At 39.9% G+C, this 22,514-nt stretch overlaps 2 protein-coding genes and 1 long non-coding RNA gene across 6 annotated transcripts; 1 reads left to right on the top strand and 2 right to left on the bottom strand.

Moving 5' to 3' along the window:
• The first annotated feature begins 5 nt into the window (after window positions 1-5).
• LOC6534856 (fat-like cadherin-related tumor suppressor homolog) lies at window positions 6-19,353 on the top strand. Of its 4 annotated transcripts, none has more exons than XM_015195386.3 (22): window positions 6-213; window positions 3,554-7,006; window positions 7,063-7,169; window positions 7,234-7,441; window positions 7,503-7,564; window positions 7,627-7,782; window positions 7,852-8,224; window positions 8,283-9,291; window positions 9,354-9,539; window positions 9,596-9,770; window positions 9,827-10,089; window positions 10,146-10,875; window positions 10,935-11,112; window positions 11,173-11,562; window positions 11,627-12,027; window positions 12,097-12,405; window positions 12,468-17,772; window positions 17,835-18,116; window positions 18,180-18,368; window positions 18,698-18,727; window positions 18,908-19,039; window positions 19,101-19,353. In XM_015195386.3, exons 2-22 carry the CDS (start codon window positions 3,580-3,582, stop codon window positions 19,235-19,237), a joined length of 14,049 nt encoding a protein of 4,682 aa, XP_015050872.2. In that variant the 5' UTR covers window positions 6-213; window positions 3,554-3,579; the 3' UTR covers window positions 19,238-19,353. The 4 variants fall into 4 exon arrangements, with proteins under 4 accessions (XP_015050872.2, XP_015050875.2, XP_043063016.1 ...); XM_015195389.3 differs by lacking the exon at window positions 6-213 and adding an exon at window positions 1,322-1,484; XM_015195388.3 differs by lacking the exon at window positions 6-213 and adding an exon at window positions 1,324-1,452.
• Window positions 1,271-2,828, bottom strand: LOC120321599. The gene is made up of 2 exons (XR_005561306.1): window positions 1,664-2,828; window positions 1,271-1,353 (listed from the first exon to the last, which is right to left on the bottom strand). It is a non-coding gene; the product is annotated as an uncharacterized LOC120321599 (long non-coding RNA).
• A 90-nt stretch (window positions 19,354-19,443) lies between the features above and the next one.
• Window positions 19,444-22,511, bottom strand: LOC6534855 (dynein regulatory complex protein 11). The gene is made up of 8 exons (XM_002095491.4): window positions 21,754-22,511; window positions 21,364-21,688; window positions 21,026-21,315; window positions 20,808-20,964; window positions 20,489-20,752; window positions 20,267-20,424; window positions 19,625-20,208; window positions 19,444-19,572 (listed from the first exon to the last, which is right to left on the bottom strand). The coding sequence occupies exons 1-8, from the start codon at window positions 22,487-22,489 to the stop codon at window positions 19,468-19,470; spliced, it is 2,619 nt and encodes an 872-aa protein (XP_002095527.2). The 5' UTR covers window positions 22,490-22,511; the 3' UTR covers window positions 19,444-19,467.
• Window positions 22,512-22,514: the final 3 nt, after the last annotated feature.

Here is a 22,514-nt window from a genome sequence, read left to right as displayed (position 1 = left end):
TGACTGCGGTTTAAGTTGGTTTAAATCGCAGTAAACTGTGTGCGTCGTCGGTAGCTTGCAATTGAATGAAGGAAAAGTATGTTTCAATCGAAAGTCGCGTTGTTCAGTTAATATGACTTCGAGTTTAGCCGACGATATGCGAGTCCATAAATGTTTCAGCGCCCACACGCATTTCCAGTGCTATTGATGTTTATCTGCAAAATGCAGAAATATGTACGTATTAGTGTTGTGTGTCACAAATACGTTCGAGTCGGCCAGTAATCCATATTAATATTGCTTTATAAATAAGTGTAACAGTGAATCGGGGTTATGCAACCCCCATGTGGTGATACAGATAATAAAGAAACCAAATATAATCAACCAAATATCAATGGAATAAGCCACAACATACACTTCCGAACAGGAAATTTCCGCGATGGTTTAGATTTCTTAAATTGCGAAGCCATTGCAATGCGGATTATGGGAAACTAAGGGTACCATTCTTGGTTTACTGCCTAGTGTTTTTGTGATATTTTTGGGGGGAGTCAACCTTATTTGATAAAATATTGCCAAGGATAATTCCTTCTCGGAATCCATGTTTTTAAAAAAAAGCTATAGCAACTTAATAAAGTAGATTCCAAATATTAATAATTAATCTAGAAAGAGGCTGCACCTTGAAGAATCTAATTACTACATTTTTTTAGATGCGATCTGCGGAAGAAATCCGTGGATTTTTATTTTCTTTTATCTAAAAAAAAACAACAGTCGGTAACCAACAAAAATAGGGCTTCCTACTAATTTTGTAAGGTTGCACAACAAACATAGTTCTTTTGTTTAAGTGCAATGCACTGACAAATAATTTCACCCTCTTTTATATAAACCAAATAAATTTTCTTTTTTTGTATTTGCTTCATATTTAATTAATTTTATTTCATTAAATCAAAGAGCACAGGGCAAGACAAAAAAGAAATTAAATTTTTCAAATTGATTGGTAGAAAACTGGTAGACATACAGATACTCCATAATATTTATTAGTTTGACCACTTGTTGAAAGGTAGTTTAGGGAATTTTTTTAATTAAGTGGGCGATCATTACAAATTTTTAAAGATGCAATGTTTTGAAAAATAGGCATAGGAGCACCTTTAAATTCATGTCTGTTCGCGCCTTGCAGTATGATCGATCTTTAAGTTATCGGTTGCATACCGATAGGTTGCACAGAGAGTCATCCAGTCTCGTAGTATTCGATTCTTGCAATCGATTTTGGCGTTTTCAAGAGAGAGCAATAGCGGGCGGAGTTATCGGTGATCGTAGTTAATGGTGCATATGTACATGCAGCTGCCAATTAATGTGAGTGTTTAATCCGCGTCTAGAGCTCTGAAAATCGGAGATGAATGAAAATATAAGCCGATAAAAATAATCGCCTTCGAAGTTAACGAGTAACCAGCGAAAACGTCGATTTTTAGTTAGTTCCAGGCAAGTTGTGGGATCCACTCTAAATTATAAAGGTATATACACACATATGTAACTCAGTGCGTTAGTATGTGGGCCAAACATTTTCCAAAAAGAAGTTTCAACCGAGAATTGTGCAGTTCTGTGTATTTAACTTACAAACCACTAGCTAGTGCTATACCCACGGAGTTTATGACGGCGATTTGAAGTGATGTGTGTGCGTGTGTTTACTTACCTTATCGGAAAATAAGGCCCACGGAAAAGAGACACATGTTATCTTTGTACACCGATGTACGATTTATGTGCGATGTACATATGCATCGTCTGCATACCTATGTAAATGCTGCACTCCTATGTAAAAACTGGAGTTAGTGATCGTAATAGTGTGACTTTGTGGACTGATTTTGGAATAAGAAACCAGACAAGTTGCGAAGGGTTTCCTGACATAGCTTCCGAATAAACATAGCAATTGGAACTACTCAGTGATTCACATTGTGCTTGCTAACCTGTTATGACTTCTTTTCATGTATGATATGTGTGTACTACGGGCCTTATTACTCATATTTTTGTACCTACGCGCCGCACCAATTTCGCAATCTTCACGTTTCAATGAATCGAAAATCTCTGAACTTCCACTCCCAACAAGTGGTTCTTCAGTCAAGTGATTATGCTGATCTGATATGCTAGTGGAAATGCAATTCAAAAGTGTCGCCTTCACGGTTCTTTAAATTCGTAAGCAACAATTTGGTAACTGGAAAAAATTCCAAGCACTTCTTTCATTCAGTTTTATAGGGAAAATGAAGCTCTACTTTTCACACATTTGGTTTATTAGTTTTTTTTATCTGGCAAAGGTGTCAAGTAAGGAGCTTTGTGTGTACCGAAAGGGTTGGATATCAAGTTCTAGAGAAGTTTCCGTTCCTTATGAAAATTTACAATTTAAAAACCTTCCAGAAATACCCAGATTTGCTTGATAATGAGTTATTCTGAGTTACAGAAAACGACGGTGGAACGGGTAGACTGGGTTCAAAATTTTAGAAATCATTAAATTTCAAAAATAACACAAGTGTAAAATGGTAATTTCGTGTCATTCACCCGTTAATCTGCAACTTTTATAAAAAAAGTCATAAAAGGTTACTAAAAGGTTATAGATATATAATTTTAGTAAATTTAATTTCAGTCTTGTTCGATAAATAGTGTATTATCCTTAAAAACCTGTTTTTTTTTGCAATCCAGGTACAGCAGTTGCATGAAATAGATTTAGGCTGACTAATTATCAAGCATTTTAGACACAGCTAATTATAGAACCCTATTATTAAATGACATCAGAAATAAGGCTGATAAGGTGGTCGTGCCCCTTTAAAACAAAATCTGGGTCAAATCGATTGCGGAAGGCGCCCTTTACAACGTTTTTGACGCGCAAACATTTTCTTTAAGAAAATTAAAATTTAAGCAAATTTCATGTGAACATTAAATTTTCAAAATGACAGATTTTATAGCGTTAGCTTTTTACAGACGTTTATTTTCCCTTCTTATTTTAAATTTGCTTTGTTTGTTTATCAACAATATACTCATAACTTCAAATGAGGTACCATGCAAAAGTATTGTCAGATAGTAAGAATGAGGAACACTGCCATTAATTTGCCAAAATTATAAGCTAAACAGTTTACCTAATAGACGACTATTGTTGATAATCTGTATTTCGTCCGCAGTTTGGAATGCTTTCCACGCCACATTTATTTCTGTTAAATAAACTGCGGACAAGATGCCCGTCTCGTTTGGTGGAATTTTCAACCTTATCAACATATGTGGTCGTTTTTAAAATTACATTACAAACATTTTTAAAATTGGTTGCTTTAAATAGCTTTTTATTTGATTTCGGATCGCATTGAGTGATTTACAATGTGTTGCCTATATCTGATGAACGATTCGTTTAATTGCAAACATTAAAAAGTAAACACATTCCCCCCCAGTAAATTCAAAATTGAACTTAAGTCACGGATTCAAATTTAGATCTATAAAGAAGGATACTTAATTTACATATTTGCTTTAAAAGCCACAACCATTATTAAACATTTTAAAAAAAACCTCATTTAACCAAATTATTACAATTTCGTTTACCTTGCAGGATATTATGTGAAATAAGAGCAGTATATGTTTACTATGAAGATTAAAAAATATGTAACTCCTGTAAAAAAAAAAGCTTTCACGACATTCCAATGGATTTCACTACTGTGTAGTCTATGGTTGATCCCCTCTGTACAAAGCAAGGCCGATGAGAAGCACACAGCGACCCTCGAATATAGACTAGAAAACCAACTGCAAGATCTGTATAGGTTTAGCCATAGTGTATATAATGTTACCATACCAGAAAACAGTCTGGGCAAGACTTATGCCAAGGGAGTACTGCATGAAAGACTGGCCGGCTTGAGAGTTGGCTTGAACGCAGAAGTTAAGTATAGGATAATTAGTGGTGATAAGGAGAAGCTGTTCAAAGCCGAGGAGAAACTTGTCGGAGATTTTGCCTTCTTAGCGATTCGAACTCGGACAAATAACGTTGTGCTAAACAGAGAAAAAACTGAGGAATACCTTATAAGAGTGAAGGCACTTGTACATTTGCACGACAGAAATATATCAAGCTATGAAACGGAGGCGAATATCCACATCAAAGTACTGGATCGCAATGACCTGAGTCCGCTGTTTTACCCAACCCAGTACACTGTAGTTATTCCGGAGGACACGCCCAAATATCAAAGTATTTTAAAGGTCACCGCAGACGATGCTGACCTCGGCATCAATGGGGACATCTACTACAGTCTCCTGATGGATAGTGAATACTTTGCTATCCATCCAACCACTGGCGAAATTACTCTCCTGCAGCAGCTTCAGTATGCGGAGAATTCGCACTTCGAGCTCACAGTGGTGGCCTACGATCGGGGGTCATGGGTCAACCAACAGAACCACCAGGCCAGCAAGGCGAAGGTCAGTATTTCGGTGAAACAGGTTAACTTCTTCGCTCCAGAAATTTTCACGAAAACCTTTTCGAGCGTGACGCCAACATCAAACCCTTTGATTTATGGAATTGTGCGAGTAAACGACAAGGACACTGGGATAAACGGCCACATAGGGCGATTGGAAATCGTCGATGGAAATCCGGATGGTACGTTTCTTCTGAAGGCAGCGGAGACCAAAGACGAATACTACATCGAACTAAATCAAATTGCTCACTTAAGCCAGCAACATTTCATTTACAACTTAACCCTGCGGGCAGAGGACCTGGGAACTCCCCGTAGATTCGCCTATAAATCCGTTCCTATTCAAATCAAACCCGAGAGCAAAAACATACCCATATTTACGCAGGAGATTTACGAAGTATCGATTCCAGAAACGGCCCCCTATAACATGCCTGTGATAAGGCTGAAGGTGAGCGATCCAGATTTGGGCAAAAATGCATTGGTTTACTTGGAAATCGTGGGTGGAAATGAGGGTGATGAATTTCGAATAAATCCCGATTCCGGCATGTTGTACACAGCGAAGCAGCTGGATGCCGAAAAGAAGTCAAGTTACACCTTAACCGTGTCCGCCATTGATCAGGCAAATGTTGGGTCCAGAAAACAATCTTCAGCCAAGGTAAAAATCAGCGTACAGGATATGAACGACAATGATCCCATTTTTGAGAATCTCAATAAGGTGATTAGTATTAATGAAAACAACTTGGCTGGGTCGTTTGTTGTGAAACTCACTGCCAAAGACAGAGATTCTGGTGAAAATTCATACATATCGTATAGTATTGCCAATCTAAATGCGGTTCCATTTGAAATCGATCACTTCAGCGGTATAGTTAAGACCACATCTCTCCTTGACTTTGAAACAATGAAGCGCAACTATGAGCTGATAGTACGTGCATCGGATTGGGGATTGCCGTACAGAAGACAGACGGAAATCAAACTGTCCATCGTCGTCAAGGATATTAACGATAATCGACCGCAGTTTGAACGAGTGAACTGCTATGGAAAAGTGACCAAATCGGCCCCGATGGGTACCGAAGTTTTCGTTACCTCAGCTATTGACTTTGACGCAGGCGATATAATATCCTATCGCTTGAGCGATGGCAACGAGGATGGCTGCTTTAACTTGGACCCCACATCAGGCTCCCTGTCTATTTCCTGCGATCTGAAGAAAACATCCTTAACAAATCGTGTTCTTAAAGTTTCCGCCACGGATGGCACTCACTTTTCCGATGACTTGATCATAAATGTACATCTAATGCCAGAAGATTTGGGTGGAGATTCCAGTATACTACATGGCTATGGGTCCTTTGAGTGTCGGGAAACTGGCGTGGCGAGGAGATTAGCGGAAACATTGTCCTTGTCCGAAAAAAATAATGTAAAAAGTGTGTCGCCATCCGTTTTCAGTGACCTATCTTTAACACCCAGTCGATATGGTCAAAATGTGCATAGGCCAGAGTTCGTGAACTTTCCTCAGGAGCTGTCCATCAACGAAAGTGTCCAATTGGGTGAAACAGTTGCTTGGATAGAAGCCAAAGATCGCGATTTGGGCTACAACGGAAAGTTGGTATTTGCAATTTTAGACGGGGACTACGATTCGGTTTTTCGCATTGATCCCGACCGCGGTGAACTGCAGATAATTGGATACTTGGATAGAGAACGTCAAAATGAATATGTCCTCAACATCACCGTTTACGATCTGGGTAGCCCGACGAAATCGACATCAAAAATGTTGCCAATAACGATCCTCGACGTGAACGACAATCGTCCGGTTATTCAGAAGACATTGGCGACCTTCCGGCTGACTGAGAGTGCCAGGATTGGAACTGTGGTACACTGCCTTCATGCCACGGATGCAGACTCCGGAATCAATGCTCAGGTTACATATGCCCTATCGGTTGAGTGCAGCGATTTCACGGTCAATGCAACTACGGGATGCATTCGTCTGAACAAACCACTGGATCGCGAGAAACAGGATATTTATGCTCTTCACATAACGGCCAAGGATGGTGGAAATCCCGTGCTCTCTTCAGAGGCTCTGGTTTACGTTCTTGTCGACGATGTCAACGACAACGCACCGGTTTTTGGAGTGCAAGAGTATATATTTAAGGTGCGCGAAGATCTGCCCCGCGGAACAGTGTTGGCCGTAATCGAAGCGGTGGACGAAGACATTGGACCCAATGCCGAGATCCAATTCTCTCTGAAAGAGGAGACCCAGGATAAGGAACTATTCAGAATCGATAAGCACACTGGTGCAATAAGGACTCAAGGGTATCTGGACTACGAGAACAAACAAGTGCACAATCTTATTGTCAGTGCCATCGATGGCGGAGATCCCTCGCTAACTTCAGACATGTCCATAGTAATAATGATCATTGACGTCAACGAGAACAGGTTTGCTCCCGAATTCGACGACTTTGTGTACGAGGGAAAGATAAAGGAGAACAAGCCGAAGGGAACGTTTGTAATGAATGTCACTGCTCGGGATATGGACACGGTGGACCTGAACTCGAAAATCACGTACTCAATCACAGGTGGCGATGGGCTGGGAATTTTTGCGGTCAACGACCAAGGTTTGTATTCCCTTTGTATGACATCTCAAACGGATTATTGCCAATATATATTGCAGGTTCAATAACTTCCTTGTCCCAACTCGATGCGGAGACGAAAAACTTTTACTGGTTGACGCTCTGTGCACAGGACTGCGCAATAGTTCCCCTCAGCAATTGTGCGGAAGTAAGTATATACAAATACATATATCTAAAGATGTCCTGAAAACTTAAATTCGCTTCATTATTAGGTTTACATACAAGTCGAAAACGAAAACGATAACATTCCTCTTACGGACAAACCAGTGTACTACGTAAATGTTACGGAAGCAAGTGTGGAAAATGTGGAGATCATTACTTTGAAGGCATACGATCCTGATATAGATCCCACTAAGACAATAACATATAATATTGTTTCTGGAAATCTGGTCGGGTACTTTGAAATTGATTCGAAAACAGGTACAAACATTTAAATATAAATTTAATTGATATATATTTAATTCACTGTTCTTGTTCTTAGGGTTGATTAAAACGACAGAACGCAAATTGGACAGAGAAAATCAAGCGGAGCATATTTTGGAGGTGTGTTGACTCCAACATTTTCCGGTAGTTGTAAAATCAAAAAGCTGCAACTTTTTTTTCAGGTTGCTATATCAGATAACGGATCTCCAGTACTATCCTCTACATCGCGAATTGTTGTGTCAGTGCTCGATATTAACGATAATGGCCCAGAGTTTGACCAAAGGGTTTACAAGGTGCAAGTTCCGTCTTCAGCCGCTGTCAATCAATCTATTTATCAGGTATGCCCTATGCTTTTAATGTTAAGTTTCAATGTTACCGAACATTTTTGCATAAATCATTGCTTTTAGGTTCATGCTATCGACAGCGACAGTGGGGAAAATGGGCGAATTACCTACTCAATTAAGTCCGGAAAGGGTAAAAACAAATTTCGCATCGACAGCCAAAGGGGCCACATACATATAGCAAAACCATTGGACTCCGATAATGAGTTTGAAATTCACATCAAGGCTGAGGACAACGGAATTCCTAAGAAAAGTCAAACTGCTAGAGTTAATATAGTTGTAGTTCCTGTTAATCCTGATTCCCAAAATGCACCGTTGATAGTCAGAAAGACGTCCGAAAATGTCGTGGATCTAACAGAGAATGACAAGCCAGGATTTTTGGTCACTCAAATATTGGCTGTCGATGATGACAACGACCAGCTGTGGTACAACATTTCCAGTAAGTTTAATAGATGACCCACATTTTGAATACTTATTGAAATTTGATTCATTTATAGATGGCAATGAAGACAACACCTTTTACATTGGCCAAGATAACGGAAACATTTTACTTTCAAAATATTTGGACTACGAGACGAAACAGTCATATAATCTAACTATTAGCGTTACGGATGGCACATTTACAACGTTTACTAATCTCTTGGTTCAAGTGATCGATATTAATGACAACCCCCCTCAGTTTGCTAAAGATGTGTATCATGTCAATATATCAGAAAATATTGAGGAGGAATCAGTTATCATGCAACTTCACGCCACTGACAGAGATGAGGACAAAAAGCTATTCTATCACCTACACGCAACTCAGGATCCGTCGTCCCTGGCATTGTTCCGAATCGATTCCATAAGTGGAAATGTTATTGTCACTCAGAGATTGGATTTTGAAAAGACTGCACAGCATATACTCATCGTTTTTGTTAAAGATCAAGGAGCGCCTGGAAAAAGAAACTATGCCAAGATCATTGTAAACGTGCATGACCACAATGACCATCATCCAGAATTTACTGCTAAAATAATTCAAAGTAAGGTTCCCGAAAGCGCAGCTATTGGCTCTAAATTAGCCGAAGTGAGGGCCATAGATCGAGATAGTGGGCACAATGCCGAGATCCAGTACTCTATTATCACTGGTAACGTGGGTAGTGTATTTGAAATAGACCCCACTTTTGGTGTAATCACATTGGCTGGCAACTTAAACATTAATAAGATTCAAGAGTACATGCTTCAAGTAAAGGCCGTAGATCTGGGAAACCCACCTTTGTCATCGCAGATACCTGTGCACATCATTGTCACCATGTCCGAGAACGATCCTCCGAGGTTCTCAACCAACAACATTGCAATAGAAATATTCGAAAACCTACCCATCGGAACATTTGTTACTCAAGTCACCGCTCGGTCTTCGTCATCCATATTCTTTAATATTATTTCTGGAAACATCCACGAAAGCTTCCGCATTAACCCCTCCACTGGAGTTATTGTTATCAATGGAAATATCGACTATGAATCCATCAAGTAAGCAATACAATTTATTACAATTTAAATTGTAATATTTATTAAATTTTTTGTTACCCCAGGGTATTCAACCTTACTGTTAAAGGAACCAATATGGCAGCAGAGTCATCCTGCCAAAATATAATTATACATATCCTAGATGCTAACGATAATATTCCATATTTCGTTCAAAATGAATATGTGGGAGAATTATCTGAATCTGCCGCAATTGGATCTTACGTTCTGAAAGTATACGACTCATCAAAAGAGTAAGTGCTCGTAATTGGACTTTAAGGATATCAATAATAATATATTTTTACTTTAGTCATTTAACACTACAAGTCAAGGATGCGGATGTCGGAGTAAACGGAATGGTTGAATACCACATAATTGACGATCTGGCAAACAAATTTTTTAAAGTAGATTCGACAACTGGCGCTATTGAGCTGTTACGACAACTGGACTATGAAACCAATGCTGGTTACACTTTTGACGTTACGGTAATTAAAGCATTAAATAGTTTTAGAATTTTGTCTTTAAATTTTGTATATTTTAGGTTAGTGATATGGGAAAGCCCAAACTACATTCCACTACAACAGCACATGTGACGATTCGTGTCATAAATGTTAACGATTGTCCTCCAGTATTTAATGAGCGTGAACTCAATGTAACTTTGTTCCTTCCAACTTTTGAAAATGTGTTTGTTAGACAAGTTAGCGCAAAGGATGCTGATAACGATACTTTAAGGTTTGACATTGTGGATGGGAACGCCAATGAATGTTTCCAGATCGAAAAATACACCGGAATAATTACAACAAGGTAAACATAGCTATATTATTTATTTTTGGAACATAAACCATAACTTCTGTTTTTAGAAATTTTGAACTACTAAATAACGAAAATAATCGGGACTATACCTTGCACGTCCGTGCCTCCGACGGAATATTCTCTGCAATTTTAATAGTTAAAATTAAGGTTTTATCAGCCATCGACTTAAATTTTTCATTCCAACGTGAATCGTATAGATTTTCTGCATATGAAAATAACACAAAGGTAGCCACCATTGGATTGGTGAATGTGGTTGGAAACTCACTGAACGAAAACGTTGAGTACCGCATCCTGAACCCAACACAATTGTTTGATATTGGAATCAGTTCGGGAGCCCTAAAAACCACTGGAGTTATCTTCGATCGGGAAGTAAAGGATTTGTACACACTGTTTGTGGAAGCAAAGTCCGAGTTATACGACGGCATGAATTCGAATGTTCGCAGGGCAGTAACGTTCATAGATATATCCGTCTTGGATGTGAACGATAACTGCCCCTTGTTTGTCAATATGCCCTACTATGCCACCGTTTCAATTGACGATCCAAAAGGAACGATTATAATGCAGGTTAAGGCTGTTGACTTGGATAGTGCAGAAAATGGCGAGGTCCGGTACGAACTTAAGAAGGGAAATGGGGAGTTGTTCAAATTGGACCGCAAAACTGGAGAGTTATCCATAAAGCAGCATGTCGAAGGTCATAATCGAAACTATGAATTGACAGTTGCTGCTTATGATGGCGCCATAACACCTTGCTCTTCAGATGCTCCTCTACAAGTTAAGGTAATGAAAAAAATTGGAAAAATTAGACTTTTTAATACAAACTGCAATTTCTATTGTAGGTTATTGATCGTTCGATGCCCGTTTTTGAAAAACAATTTTACACTGTTAACGTCAAGGAAGACGTGGAAATGTACTCTGCGCTTTCCGTTTCCATTGAAGCTGAAAGTCCCTTGGGCAGGAGTTTAATTTACACAATATCTTCAGACAGTCAATCGTTTGAAATTGATTACAACACAGGTAAATTCATCCAGCTATCTTTTTCATTTCAAAATTATCTAAGCTTGTATTTAATTTCAGGCTCAATTTTTGTCGTTAATGAATTGGATTACGAGAAAATAAGCTCACACGATGTTTCTATTCGAGCGACAGATAGTCTTTCTGGTGTTTATGCTGAAGTCGTTTTATCTGTTTCCATTTTGGATGTCAACGATTGCTATCCAGAAATTGAGAGTGATATGTACAACATAACCATTCCGGAAAATTCTTCGTTTGGAACACAAATTTTGAAGATTGAGTCCATCAATGGGCAAAACAATTCAGAACTATTTTACATTGACGTCACTGACGGAAATCTCTATTTAAAGACTCCATTGGACTATGAACAAATTAAATATCATCATGTTGTAGTTAACGTTAAGGACCATGGATCGCCATCATTAAGTTCCCGATCAAATGTATTTATAACAGGTAGAATTGTGTCTCACCTCACCTCTTACAGACTAATTGAAAATATATTATTTTTATATTTCAGTAAAAGACTTGAACGATAATGCCCCATGTTTTGTAGAGCCGTCGTACTTCACCAAACTATCAGTCGCAGCTGTTCGTGGACAATTTGTTGCCCTACCTAAGGCATACGATAAGGATATTTCTGATACGGACTCTCTGGAGTATAAAATTGTTTATGGAAACGAATTGCAAACCTATAGTATTGATAAACTAACAGGAGTTATATCCCTTCAAAACATGTTAAATTTTACTGATAAAAGTAGCACAGTCTTGAATATTTCTGTTTCCGATGGAGTTCATACGACATATGCCCGGCTGAAAATATCCTTAATGCCAGAAAACGTATACAGTCCACAATTTGATCAAAGTACTTATGAGGCTCAAGTACCTGAAAATTTGTTACACGGTCATAATATAATCACGGTATGGTATTTTATTAGAAAGGCACAAGACGTTATTGTGTAATAATAATATAATAATTGGTATTTTTAGGTAAAAGCATCGGATGGAGATTTTGGCACCTACGCAAGTCTTAACTACGAAATAGTTTCCGAGGAAATGAAAAAAATCTTTCTCATAGACCAATCGACGGGTGTAATTACTTCTAAAGTGACTTTTGACCGTGAAAAAAAGGATGAGTACGTGGTGCTATTGAAGGTGTCCGACGGTGGCGGTAAATTCGGATTTGCCTCACTCAAGGTTATTGTAGTGGACGTGAACGACAACGTTCCTTACTTCCTATTAAAGGAATACAAAATGGTTGTAAGCACAACAACGGAAGCGAACCGAACTATCTTGACGGTAAAAATTGTCTGCCATTTAAAGAAGTCCCTACTTAAGAAGTTTAAACTGTTTACTTACAGGTCAAAGCCAAAGACGACGATATTGGTGATAATGGATCGGTGTATTACCAAATTGTTCAAAAGTCCATCGATGAGGCAGTGAAGGAGGTGATTGAAATTAACGAGAAAACTGGCGATATTGCTTTTAAGAGGAATGCAGAATCTTACGGAGTTAACTCCTATCAGTTTTTCGTTCGTGCTTCCGATCGAGGGGAACCTCAATTTCATTCGGAAGTTCCAGTGTCTATCGAAATAATCGAAACAGATGCCAGTACACCCCTCATTGAGAAATCTTTGGTTATACTCAAGATCATAGAGTCAACGCCACCAGGAACCGTGCTAACAAAACTACATATGATTGGAAACTATACGTTCAAATTCTCAATAGCAGCGGATCAGGACCATTTCATGATATCCGATAGTGGTGAACTGATCCTCCAGCAAACATTGGACAGGGAGCAACAAGAGTCGCACACGTTGATTGTAGTGGCGGAAACTTCCACGGTTCCGGTTTTTTTCGCCTACGCTGACGTTTTAATTGATGTTAGGGACGAAAATGATAACTATCCTAAATTTGACAACACATTCTACAGTGCCAGTGTTGCGGAAAACAGTGAAAAGGTCATATCCTTGGTCAAAGTATCGGCAACAGATGCGGACACCGGACCAAATGGCGACATTCGGTACTACTTGGAAAGTGATACTGAAAACATCCAAAATATTTTTGACATTGACATCTACACTGGCTGGATCACATTGCTAACCTCCTTGGATAGAGAAGTTCAATCCGAGTATAATTTTAAAGTAATTGCTGCCGATAATGGCCACCCAAAGCATGATGCAAAAGTACCTGTAACTATCAAAATTGTAGACTATAATGATAACGCACCAGTATTTAAATTACCTATCGAAAGGCTTGCGGTTTTCGAAAATGCACTGCCTGGCACAGTTTTAATCAACTTACTCCTAATTGATCCCGATATCGAAAAACAGGAGATGGACTTCTTTATCGCTTCTGGGGACAAACAAGCCCAGTTCCAAATCGGTAAGAGCGGAGAGTTATTTATTGCCAAACCATTAGATCGCGAACAAATCATGTTCTACAACTTAAGCATAATAGCAACTGATGGAAAATTCACTGCCAAAGCCAATGTGGAAATAGATGTAAATGACATAAACGACAATACGCCTTACTGCCTAAAACCCCGCTATCATATCTCCACTAATGAATCAATCTCGATTGGAACTACGCTCGTTGAAATCAAGGCGGTTGATTTTGATTTTCAAAGCAAACTTCGCTTCTATCTTTCGGGCAAAGGTGCGGACGACTTTACTATTGGAAAGGAAAGTGGCATCCTAAAGGTAGCAAGCGCACTTGATCGGGAGACAACGCCCAAGTACAAGTTAGTAGCACATGTTCAGGATGGCAAGGACTTTACGCAAGAGTGCTTCTCGGAAATAATCATCACGGTCAATGACATTAATGACAATACGCCAATTTTCTCGATGGCGCAATATAGAGTGAGTGTACCCGAGGATGCACAACTAAACACGTTGATCACGAAAGTGCACGCGATGGATAAGGATTTTGGGTTAAATAGACAAATCAAATACTCCCTGATGGGCGAAAACCATGATTATTTCAAAATATCAAAATCGACTGGTATCATAAGGCTGGACAAAAGTCTCGACCGTGAAACTATTTCATTGTTTAATCTCACAGTGAAGGCGGAGGACTGCGGCGTTCCAAAATTACATTCCATTGCAACAGTTGCTGTGAACATATTGGACGTTAATGACAATCCACCCGAGTTTAGTATGCGACAGTATTCGTGCAAAATTCTAGAAAACGCCACACATGGCACAGAAGTGTGCAAAGTTTATGCCACTTCAATAGATATTGGGGTAAATGCGGATATTCACTACTTCATAATGAGTGGCAACGAACAGGGAAAGTTCAAAATGGATTCGACGACAGGCGACTTGGTGCTAAATGCAACCTTGGACTATGAAATGTCCAAGTTTTACTTCTTGACCATTCAAGCTATTGATGGAGGCTCTCCACCACTTAGCAACAATGCCTATGTGAACATCTCTATTTTGGACATTAATGACAACAGCCCCAAGTTTCTGCAAAACCTGTACCGCATTAATGTCAACGAAGATATTTTCGTCGGTTCCAAGATTTTGGACATCAAGGCCACAGACGAAGATTCTGATGTAAACGGTCTTGTGACTTACAACATTGAAAAGGGCGACAACATAGGCCAGTTTTCCATAGAGCCGAAAAACGGAACAATAAGTGTATCACGGCCTTTAGATCGTGAGACTATTTCGCACTACACTCTGGAAATTCAAGCCTGTGATCAGGGAAATCCTCAAAGATGCAACAGTGTGCCAATAAATATAAACATTTTGGACACAAACGATAATGCACCCATCTTTTCCAGCGCCAACTACAGTGTTGTACTTCAAGAAAACCGACGTCTAGGCTATATATTCCTAACATTCAAAATATCAGACGCAGACGAATCACCCAATACCACTCCATATACCTTCGATATTAGGTCTGGAAATGAGGGTGGCCTATTCCGACTGGAACAAGATGGTTCCTTGAGCACAGCCTCGCGATTTAATCACAACCTGCAGGATGAATTCGTGATTCAGGTTCGAGTTTTCGACAACGGGACACCTCCATTATATTCCGATGCCTGGGTGGTTGTGAAAATAATTGAAGAAAGTCAATACCCGCCCATTGTCACACCTCTAGAAGTAACAATAAATTCATTCGAGGACGATTTTTCGGGCGCATTCATTGGCAAAGTTCATGCCTCGGATCAGGACAAGTATGATGAATTGAACTTCAGTTTGGTGTCTGGTCCCGAAGACATGTATCAGAACTCAAAGCTGTTCAACATTTCCAACAACACGGGAAAGATCTATGCCATATCCAACCTAGATATTGGTCTGTATAAGCTGAATGTGTCCGTTTCAGATGGTAAATTCCATGTCTTTTCTGTGGTCAGGATCAACGTGGAACTGGTAACCAATGACATGCTTAAAGAGTCAGTTGTTATCCGGTTCAGTAGGATTTCAGCATCTGAGTTTCTCCTGAGTCACAGGAAAACGTTTATGCGCTCCATTCGCAATATCATGCGATGTCGCCAAAAGGATGTAATTCTCATCACCCTTCAATCGGAGCATCAAAAGGCGTCAAAGCATTCTGTGGGTAATCGACGAGCCAGGTCCATTGGCTCTGACTTGAACGTAGTGTTTGCAGTGCGGAAGCAGCAAATTATACCCGACTCCGATGAATTCTTCACCAGTGATGAAATTCGGCAGACACTGGTAGACAAAAAGAACGAGATTGAAAACGAAACCAACCTGGTGGTGGAGGATGTACTGCCATCCACCTGCCAAAGTAACAAAAATGAATGCGTTCATGGGGAATGCAAACAGGTTTTACAGATCCTAAAGAATAACGTTACCACCACCTTTACGGATGTAATAAGCTTCGCTGCTCCATCTTACGTTCAGGTGAATACATGTGTCTGCCGACCGGGATTCGATGGAAAGCACTGCAAAGAGACTGTGAACGCCTGCTCCACGGATCCGTGTTCCCCGCAGAGGATCTGCATGCCATCTGGATCGACTTTGGGTTACCAATGTGTCTGTCCCAAGGGATTTTCAGGAACATACTGTGAGAGGAAGTCTTCGAAGTGCAGCAATGAATCCTGTGACGTGGGTCTATTCACTGCGGTGTCCTTTGGCGGAAAGAGCTATGCCCACTACAAGATCAACAAGGTAAAGGCGAAGTTTACGCTGGAAAACGAGTTCTCCTACTCTCTGCAGATAAGAACTGTTCAGCAAACTGGCACGCTGCTGTATGCCAGCGGCAAGGTGGACTACAACATTCTGGAGATTATAAACGGAGCTGTTCAGTACAGATTTGATTTGGGCTCTGGCGAGGGAGTCATCAGTGTGTCCAGCATCAACATCTCTGACGGGGAGTGGCATCAAATCAGTCTGGAGCGGTCTCTCAATAGTGCCAAAGTAATGGTGGACAACAAGCACGTCTCCCATGGCAGTGCTCCGGGTGTAAATGGCATCCTGAACATTCAGTCGAACGATATCTTTGTGGGCGCCGAAGTTCGTCCACATCCATCGATAATTGGCTACGAAGATATTCAGCGCGGCTTCATCGGCTGCATGGCAAACATCAAAATAGCCAAAGAGTCGCTGCCATTGTACATTTCCGGCGGAAGTACCATTGCTGCATTGAAGCGTTTTACAAATGTCGAGTTCAAGTGTGATCCGTCGAATGTGTTGGTGCGTCTGGGTATTTGCGGGTCTCAACCATGTGCCAATAGTGGAATCTGCAAGGAACTCGACACGGATGTGTTTGAATGTGCCTGCCAGCCAAGATATTCCGGCAAGCATTGCGAGATCGATCTTGACCCCTGCTCATCGGGACCCTGCTTGTTCGGCGGAAGATGCGATTACCACGGGCCCAACAATTACAGCTGCACGTGTCCCATCCACCTATCCGGAAAGAGGTGTGAGTACGGCAAGTTTTGCACTCCGAACCCGTGCAAAAACGGTGGCATTTGCGAGGAAGGCGATGGAATATCGCACTGCATGTGTCGGGGCTACACTGGACCCACTTGTGAGATCGATGTGGATGAGTGCGAGAACCAGCCGTGCGGCAATGGAGCGACCTGCATTAATGAACCTGGAAGTTTCCGATGCATTTGTCCTTCTTATCTCACAGGAGCCAGTTGCGGAGATCCCCTGTATTCGAACTCTATTTCTACAAAGCTGAAGAACTTTTCAATAGAGCACATAAGCGGGATCATTTCCGGCGTGGCTGTGGTACTGGTCATCATCAGCTGTGTCCTCTGTTGCGTGGTTCTTCGGAGGAGTTCCTCTTCAAAGCGAAGAAACCGACTAGAAAAGGACAAGAACAAGCCGTCGTACAAGGAGGCAAATTTGAACTCACTGGTGGACAAGGATAATTACTGCAAACCAAACGTTAAGCTGAGTAATTTGGAGGTTAACCAACGGCCCATTAGTTACACAGCAGCCCCAAATGACAACCTATTCCTAAGCAATAGGAACTTTGTAAATAACTTGGACATCTTGCGTAGCTATGGTTCGGCTGGCGATGAACTGGAAAATGTGCCATTCGAGTACCAGAAGGTTAATCGAAACAAACAGCATGTGAACATAAACTCTTGCCATTCCACGGATGCAGATAATGCCTACAAACAAGAATGGTGCGAGCAAATGCATTTAAGAACCTTCAGTGAAAATAAACTGAACAATGGTAAGAAGACGGCTCTTACCAGTAGTTATTAAAAGCAAATATAAACATGTTCTTTATTTCAGAACTTAAACGAGATTTCGGACCATCTGTGAGTCGCTATTCAACTGGGAAACTAATCCAAGTTGAAATGCCCAACGTGTGCCACTCTTCCAGTGCGAATTTCGTTGATTATTCAGCTCTTGCCAATGGTCAATATCATTGGGACTGTTCCGACTGGGTTCGCAAAAGCCATAATCCCTTGCCAGATATAACCGAAGTTCCTGGAGCAGAAATTGCTGACTCGTCGAGCTTACACAGCAACGATAGCAACGAGTCCAAGTCGAAGAAAGCCTTTTTCGTGCACAGTAAGTACAACACTGAGAAACGAATTCATATGTCCGAACAATATTTAACTTCACAATCAATAGGGGAAGACGGCGATGTTGATCCGACGAGGGATATAGCCGCGTTGAATGAGGATATCGGATCGGAGTATTTGGACTCGGAGGCAGAGAGCTGTTTGGAGCCGTTTATGTTGCCGAGATCAAGTAATCAGCCGCTTTCAAGACTGAGTTCTTTTAATAAAATCGAGAATGAAGACTATAAATCAAATACAGGTAATTGACTTCGTTAATATACCCGAAGAAATGTAAATACCATTTAGGAAATTAAAAAAAAAACAATTGATACCATTATTATCACTATAAGTTTTTATGTTTATGTTTAAAATAAGCAGTTTTATTTAATTGGCTGTTACAAAATTTAAGTTTATTAAGTGCCATCATTGTATAATTTCAAAAGCATTGCCTGTGAAACGTATTGCACACAATTTCAAATCACATAACAAACCTTTCCCCTGTAAGACTGTCTGTTATTTCTTTGAACTTTCTAACAAATAACATCTGTGTATACTAACCTATTTAACTACTTCATTTCATGCAATCAGTGCCTTTACCGTCGAAAGTTAGTCATTCGTGTAAGTTTTTTATTCATTATAAGTAATAGTCCAATGGTTATTTATAGATTCAGGTTAAGCGTCAAAACGTTTATAAACATTCTATATCTTATAATGAACCTGTATTAAATAGAAAATATTTATTATATAAGCAACAACAATCATCTTACTTAAAATATCCATATCTGATCTATTCAACAGGCAAAGTATATTTAAGACATCCTGATTCGTATTTACCGACGATGCATTTTCCAAGTGAGACGGATGGGGAAAGCTCTATGACCGAGGGGCCGATTTCTAGGAAGGAAATGAAAACCAGAAGGACGATAAGTGGTAAGCACGGAAAATGCTTATACATATTTTAAGAATATCACAAGTCTCTTGACCTTTGCAGAAAATTCAGAGGAGGCATACCTATTTCCATGCGCTGTCGGAGAAATTGGATCCAACAGCAACATTTCGGTTCGACTGTGTGAAATTGAAGATTCTGAGTTGGAGGAGTTTTTACCACAACAACAAACAAACAATTAAATGACATGCTTAATATATAAGACCTACATTTTACACAAATTATTTCATTTCGTTAGATACTATTTTCCATAGGAAAAACTTTGGTTATATATTTTCAATAAAAAACACATAAATAACATTGCGTCTTTACTACACATTCATAGTATCATTACATTAATACCCAGGTAAGCTCCCATTCACGTCTTATATAAAAAATGCATATTCTATTATCTTGCTTTAAACTAATTTATTTATTTCTTCTTGCTTGCCTTGGCCAACTTTTGAGCCATATACTTTTTTCTCAGTTTTTGAAGCTTGTTTGAGCTGCCGAACCATTTATTGAACTTCTCCATTAGCTAAAATTAATTTCCGTTAAATGAAAGTGTAACGTATAAAGTAAGCATATACCTTCTCCTCTGGAGGCAAAATTGGAGGTTCATTCTTGATGAGGAAATATTCCAGAAACTCGTTTGGATCCAATGCCTCATTCTTAAGTCGCATTTTACGGTCGATGCTCAAGGTCTGCTTTACATTATCAGCAATGTCGCCAGAGTTGTACGCCTGCATTACTCGTGCCAGTGCGGAGTAGGCGTACTCCTTCATATCATCTGGGGCGTTCTCGGTCATCATTTCTAGCCACAGCAGGAAGCTAGTTCCGTAATCGCACTTTGGTATAAGCAGGACTTTTTGAAACGCTCTCTTGATGCCTCCATTGGCCGCCCAGGGCATGTTACTCGTGCCGACGAGTACAATTTTGTCATTTTTCTTTAGTGGTTTCAAGATCTTGCTAGATATTGAGGTACCCAAAAGTCGGGGGTTTATCTCTACTGCCTCAGGTGGAATCTTTTTCCAGAACAGTCTATGAGCTTCTTCGACGTACATTATGGTGGGCTGAAAGGCCTTAGCCACTTTTAGGATAACATGTAGGAAATATTTCAAGTCATTGGCATATTTGTAGGTCTTCTCGGGACTCAAGTTCATAAAAACTGCATCTGGGGATACAGAAGGTTTGAGCGCACGAAAACAATTTTAAACAAAATTTGGGTATACTTAATTCTGATGCAATGATTTGGCACAACAACCTCTTTCCGCTATTTAGGGGTCCAATTAGTAAAAGAGACTTCGGTTTCGGAACATCGAATTCGCCCATTCCGAGCATTGACTCTTGAATAACCATTTTAATATCACCCTTCGCTGGACCCAATGTACTGAATTTTAAGCCGATATTACATTTAGTCAAGGGTTAGTAGCTTTAAACAAATAACCACATACGTTAGTCCATCTTCATCTCTAGTGTCGTCTGCCACAAAATTAAAGTCCGCTATAAACTCATCGAAGTCCCTATGAGTAATATCCTCTATTATGCCGGCATCTCTAAGCTCTCGGTACAAGGATTCCAGTGTCCTATCGCCTGTCATGTCCTTGGCCTTCTTCTTCCTCTTATTTTTCTTCTTTTTTGGATACTTTACCTTGAGGGCCTTATACTTTTCATTGCTATCCTTCGCCAGGGCCTCCCGCAGCAACTCATATTCCACTCTACAAATTGAATAGATATAATAATATAATTAACATGGGAAAAATATTATTTTACCTCATGTACTCGTCGACCAAGCCCCTCACTTCCTGATGTATCTTTGCCAGTTCGTCCTCTGTAACCCAATCCTTGATGGGATCATGATTCTTATTAAGATATTCATCAACATTTCTCCAGTCCTTGGCATATTTCTGCATTGTTTGTTCAATGTTTTCTAAAATCAAAGGATGTATTTCGAGACATTGAATCATTCCTTATTTAGTCAAACTATTTACCAATTGGCTTGCTTGCTGTTAGCTCGTAGCCAATATCGATGATTCCCGCGTCTCTTAATTTTTTTCGACGTTTAGCTTCCTTCATTTTCAACTGTTTAAGTTTTTCCTTCTTTTTCCTTTTTTCCTTCTTCTCCTTATCTCGAAGCTTCTTTTTCTCGGCTTTTGAAAGCGGTTTCTTACCAAGACTTTCCTGAAATTCCATTGGGGTCATGGTTTCGTCAATGACAACTAATACCGTTCCCTGCTTTACAGGATCGGGATAAGGATGAAAATTTCCAGTTGCATCGTAACTGCAAAGTAAGAGTTATACCTTGTGCCTCTCATCTAAGTCAACTCACAATTCCTTGAACCAAGCTCGGATATGATCGGATATATCTTCCATCATCCATGGACTTCGGACTTGCAGAAGTCTGGTGCGCTCATCGTTGATCAAGTTAATGAAGTCTTCATCCAGCTTCTTTTTTAGCATCTCATTTTTGTACATTTCCATAATAGAATTTTCCTTAAAATTTGGTCGCTTCAGTTTCCTAATTTTCTTCATACCATACAATTCCTCCTTAAACCTCTTCCGTATTTTAACTATTTTCCGCGTCCTGTAACCACGCCACCAGCTTTGGATTTTACAAGCAGCACAGTTTCGTATTGCATCTAAGTCTTCTTCATCTAGAAAAGATTTTAAAACCAAAGGAGCCATGTCTTCTGTTTGGAAATAAACGTAATATAATTACCATCTAGTGCGATATCCGCTGCATCGTCCTTTTTAAGAAGGTTTTCGCAGGATTCATCCGCTTTCAAGAAGTCAGCTGAAAAAATAGTTCTTTTCACGGGAATACTCATTGCCTGATCAGGTTTAAAGGTGAATTTGTAATTGATTTTCTTTCTTTGATGGACCTTGAGGAACTTTTTCTTGTCGTACTTAATGTTGGACTTGTAAACCCGAGCGCGGCGTGCCCTTTCGTGAGCTTGAATAAGCTTCACGGCCTCACTGATCGGTTCCCAGTCCTGTGCTGCTTTCTCCTCCTTTTCTACATCGTTCATGTACAATCGATTGTCGGCTATAATATTTTGAATGTCCAATGGGCGACGGTACAGAAATTGGGGTGATCTCCATATGACCAAGTCCCGCGGGGTTAGCTTCCTGGCGATCAACGCCTTATCTATATATATGTACTCGCTCATTTCCAAATCTTTTAACTCTTCCTTGAGTTGCATTAGCTGTTGATTGGCATTCTCCACCAAAACGCGGACCAATGCCCGCTTTTGCACTTGGAAAGTGTTGTGGTATATAAAACTCAACTTATCGACCAGCTCTACATACAACACATAGAGCTCTGCGAATATTTTAAACGATACTGATTTGTCCTCTGGAGGCTGAATCCTTTTCAGGCGGTTCTGCTTTTTGATAAGCTGTCCAATTTCCTTGCGCGTGGAGACCCAAAATTTATGGTTAAGATCGAATGACATTTTGAATTTTTGCCTTTTGTGTGCC

The sequence above is a fragment of the Drosophila yakuba genome, chromosome 3L (genome assembly GCF_016746365.2).
Source record: "Drosophila yakuba strain Tai18E2 chromosome 3L, Prin_Dyak_Tai18E2_2.1, whole genome shotgun sequence".
Taxonomy (NCBI): Eukaryota; Metazoa; Arthropoda; class Insecta; order Diptera; family Drosophilidae; genus Drosophila; species Drosophila yakuba.
This window is presented reverse-complemented; position numbering and strand designations above follow the sequence as displayed.

Bases quoted from the DNA above. Each gene is read 5' to 3' on its own strand.
- LOC6534855 (XM_002095491.4), bottom strand. From the start codon at position 22,489: ATGTCATTCGATCTTAACCATAAATTTTGGGTCTCCACGCGCAAGGAA. The intron at 20,209-20,266 runs GTATACCCAAAT...CTGTATCCCCAG, and splicing joins AATCATTGCATCAGAATTAA to ATGCAGTTTTTATGAACTTG. The intron at 19,573-19,624 runs GTATATGCTTAC...AATTAATTTTAG, and splicing joins TTTTGCCTCCAGAGGAGAAG to CTAATGGAGAAGTTCAATAA.
- LOC6534856 (XM_015195386.3), top strand. From the start codon at position 3,580: ATGTTTACTATGAAGATTAAAAAATATGTAACTCCTGTAAAAAAAAAA. The intron at 7,565-7,626 runs GTGTGTTGACTC...CTTTTTTTTCAG, and splicing joins AAGCGGAGCATATTTTGGAG to GTTGCTATATCAGATAACGG. The intron at 11,113-11,172 runs GTAAATTCATCC...ATTTAATTTCAG, and splicing joins TGAAATTGATTACAACACAG to GCTCAATTTTTGTCGTTAAT.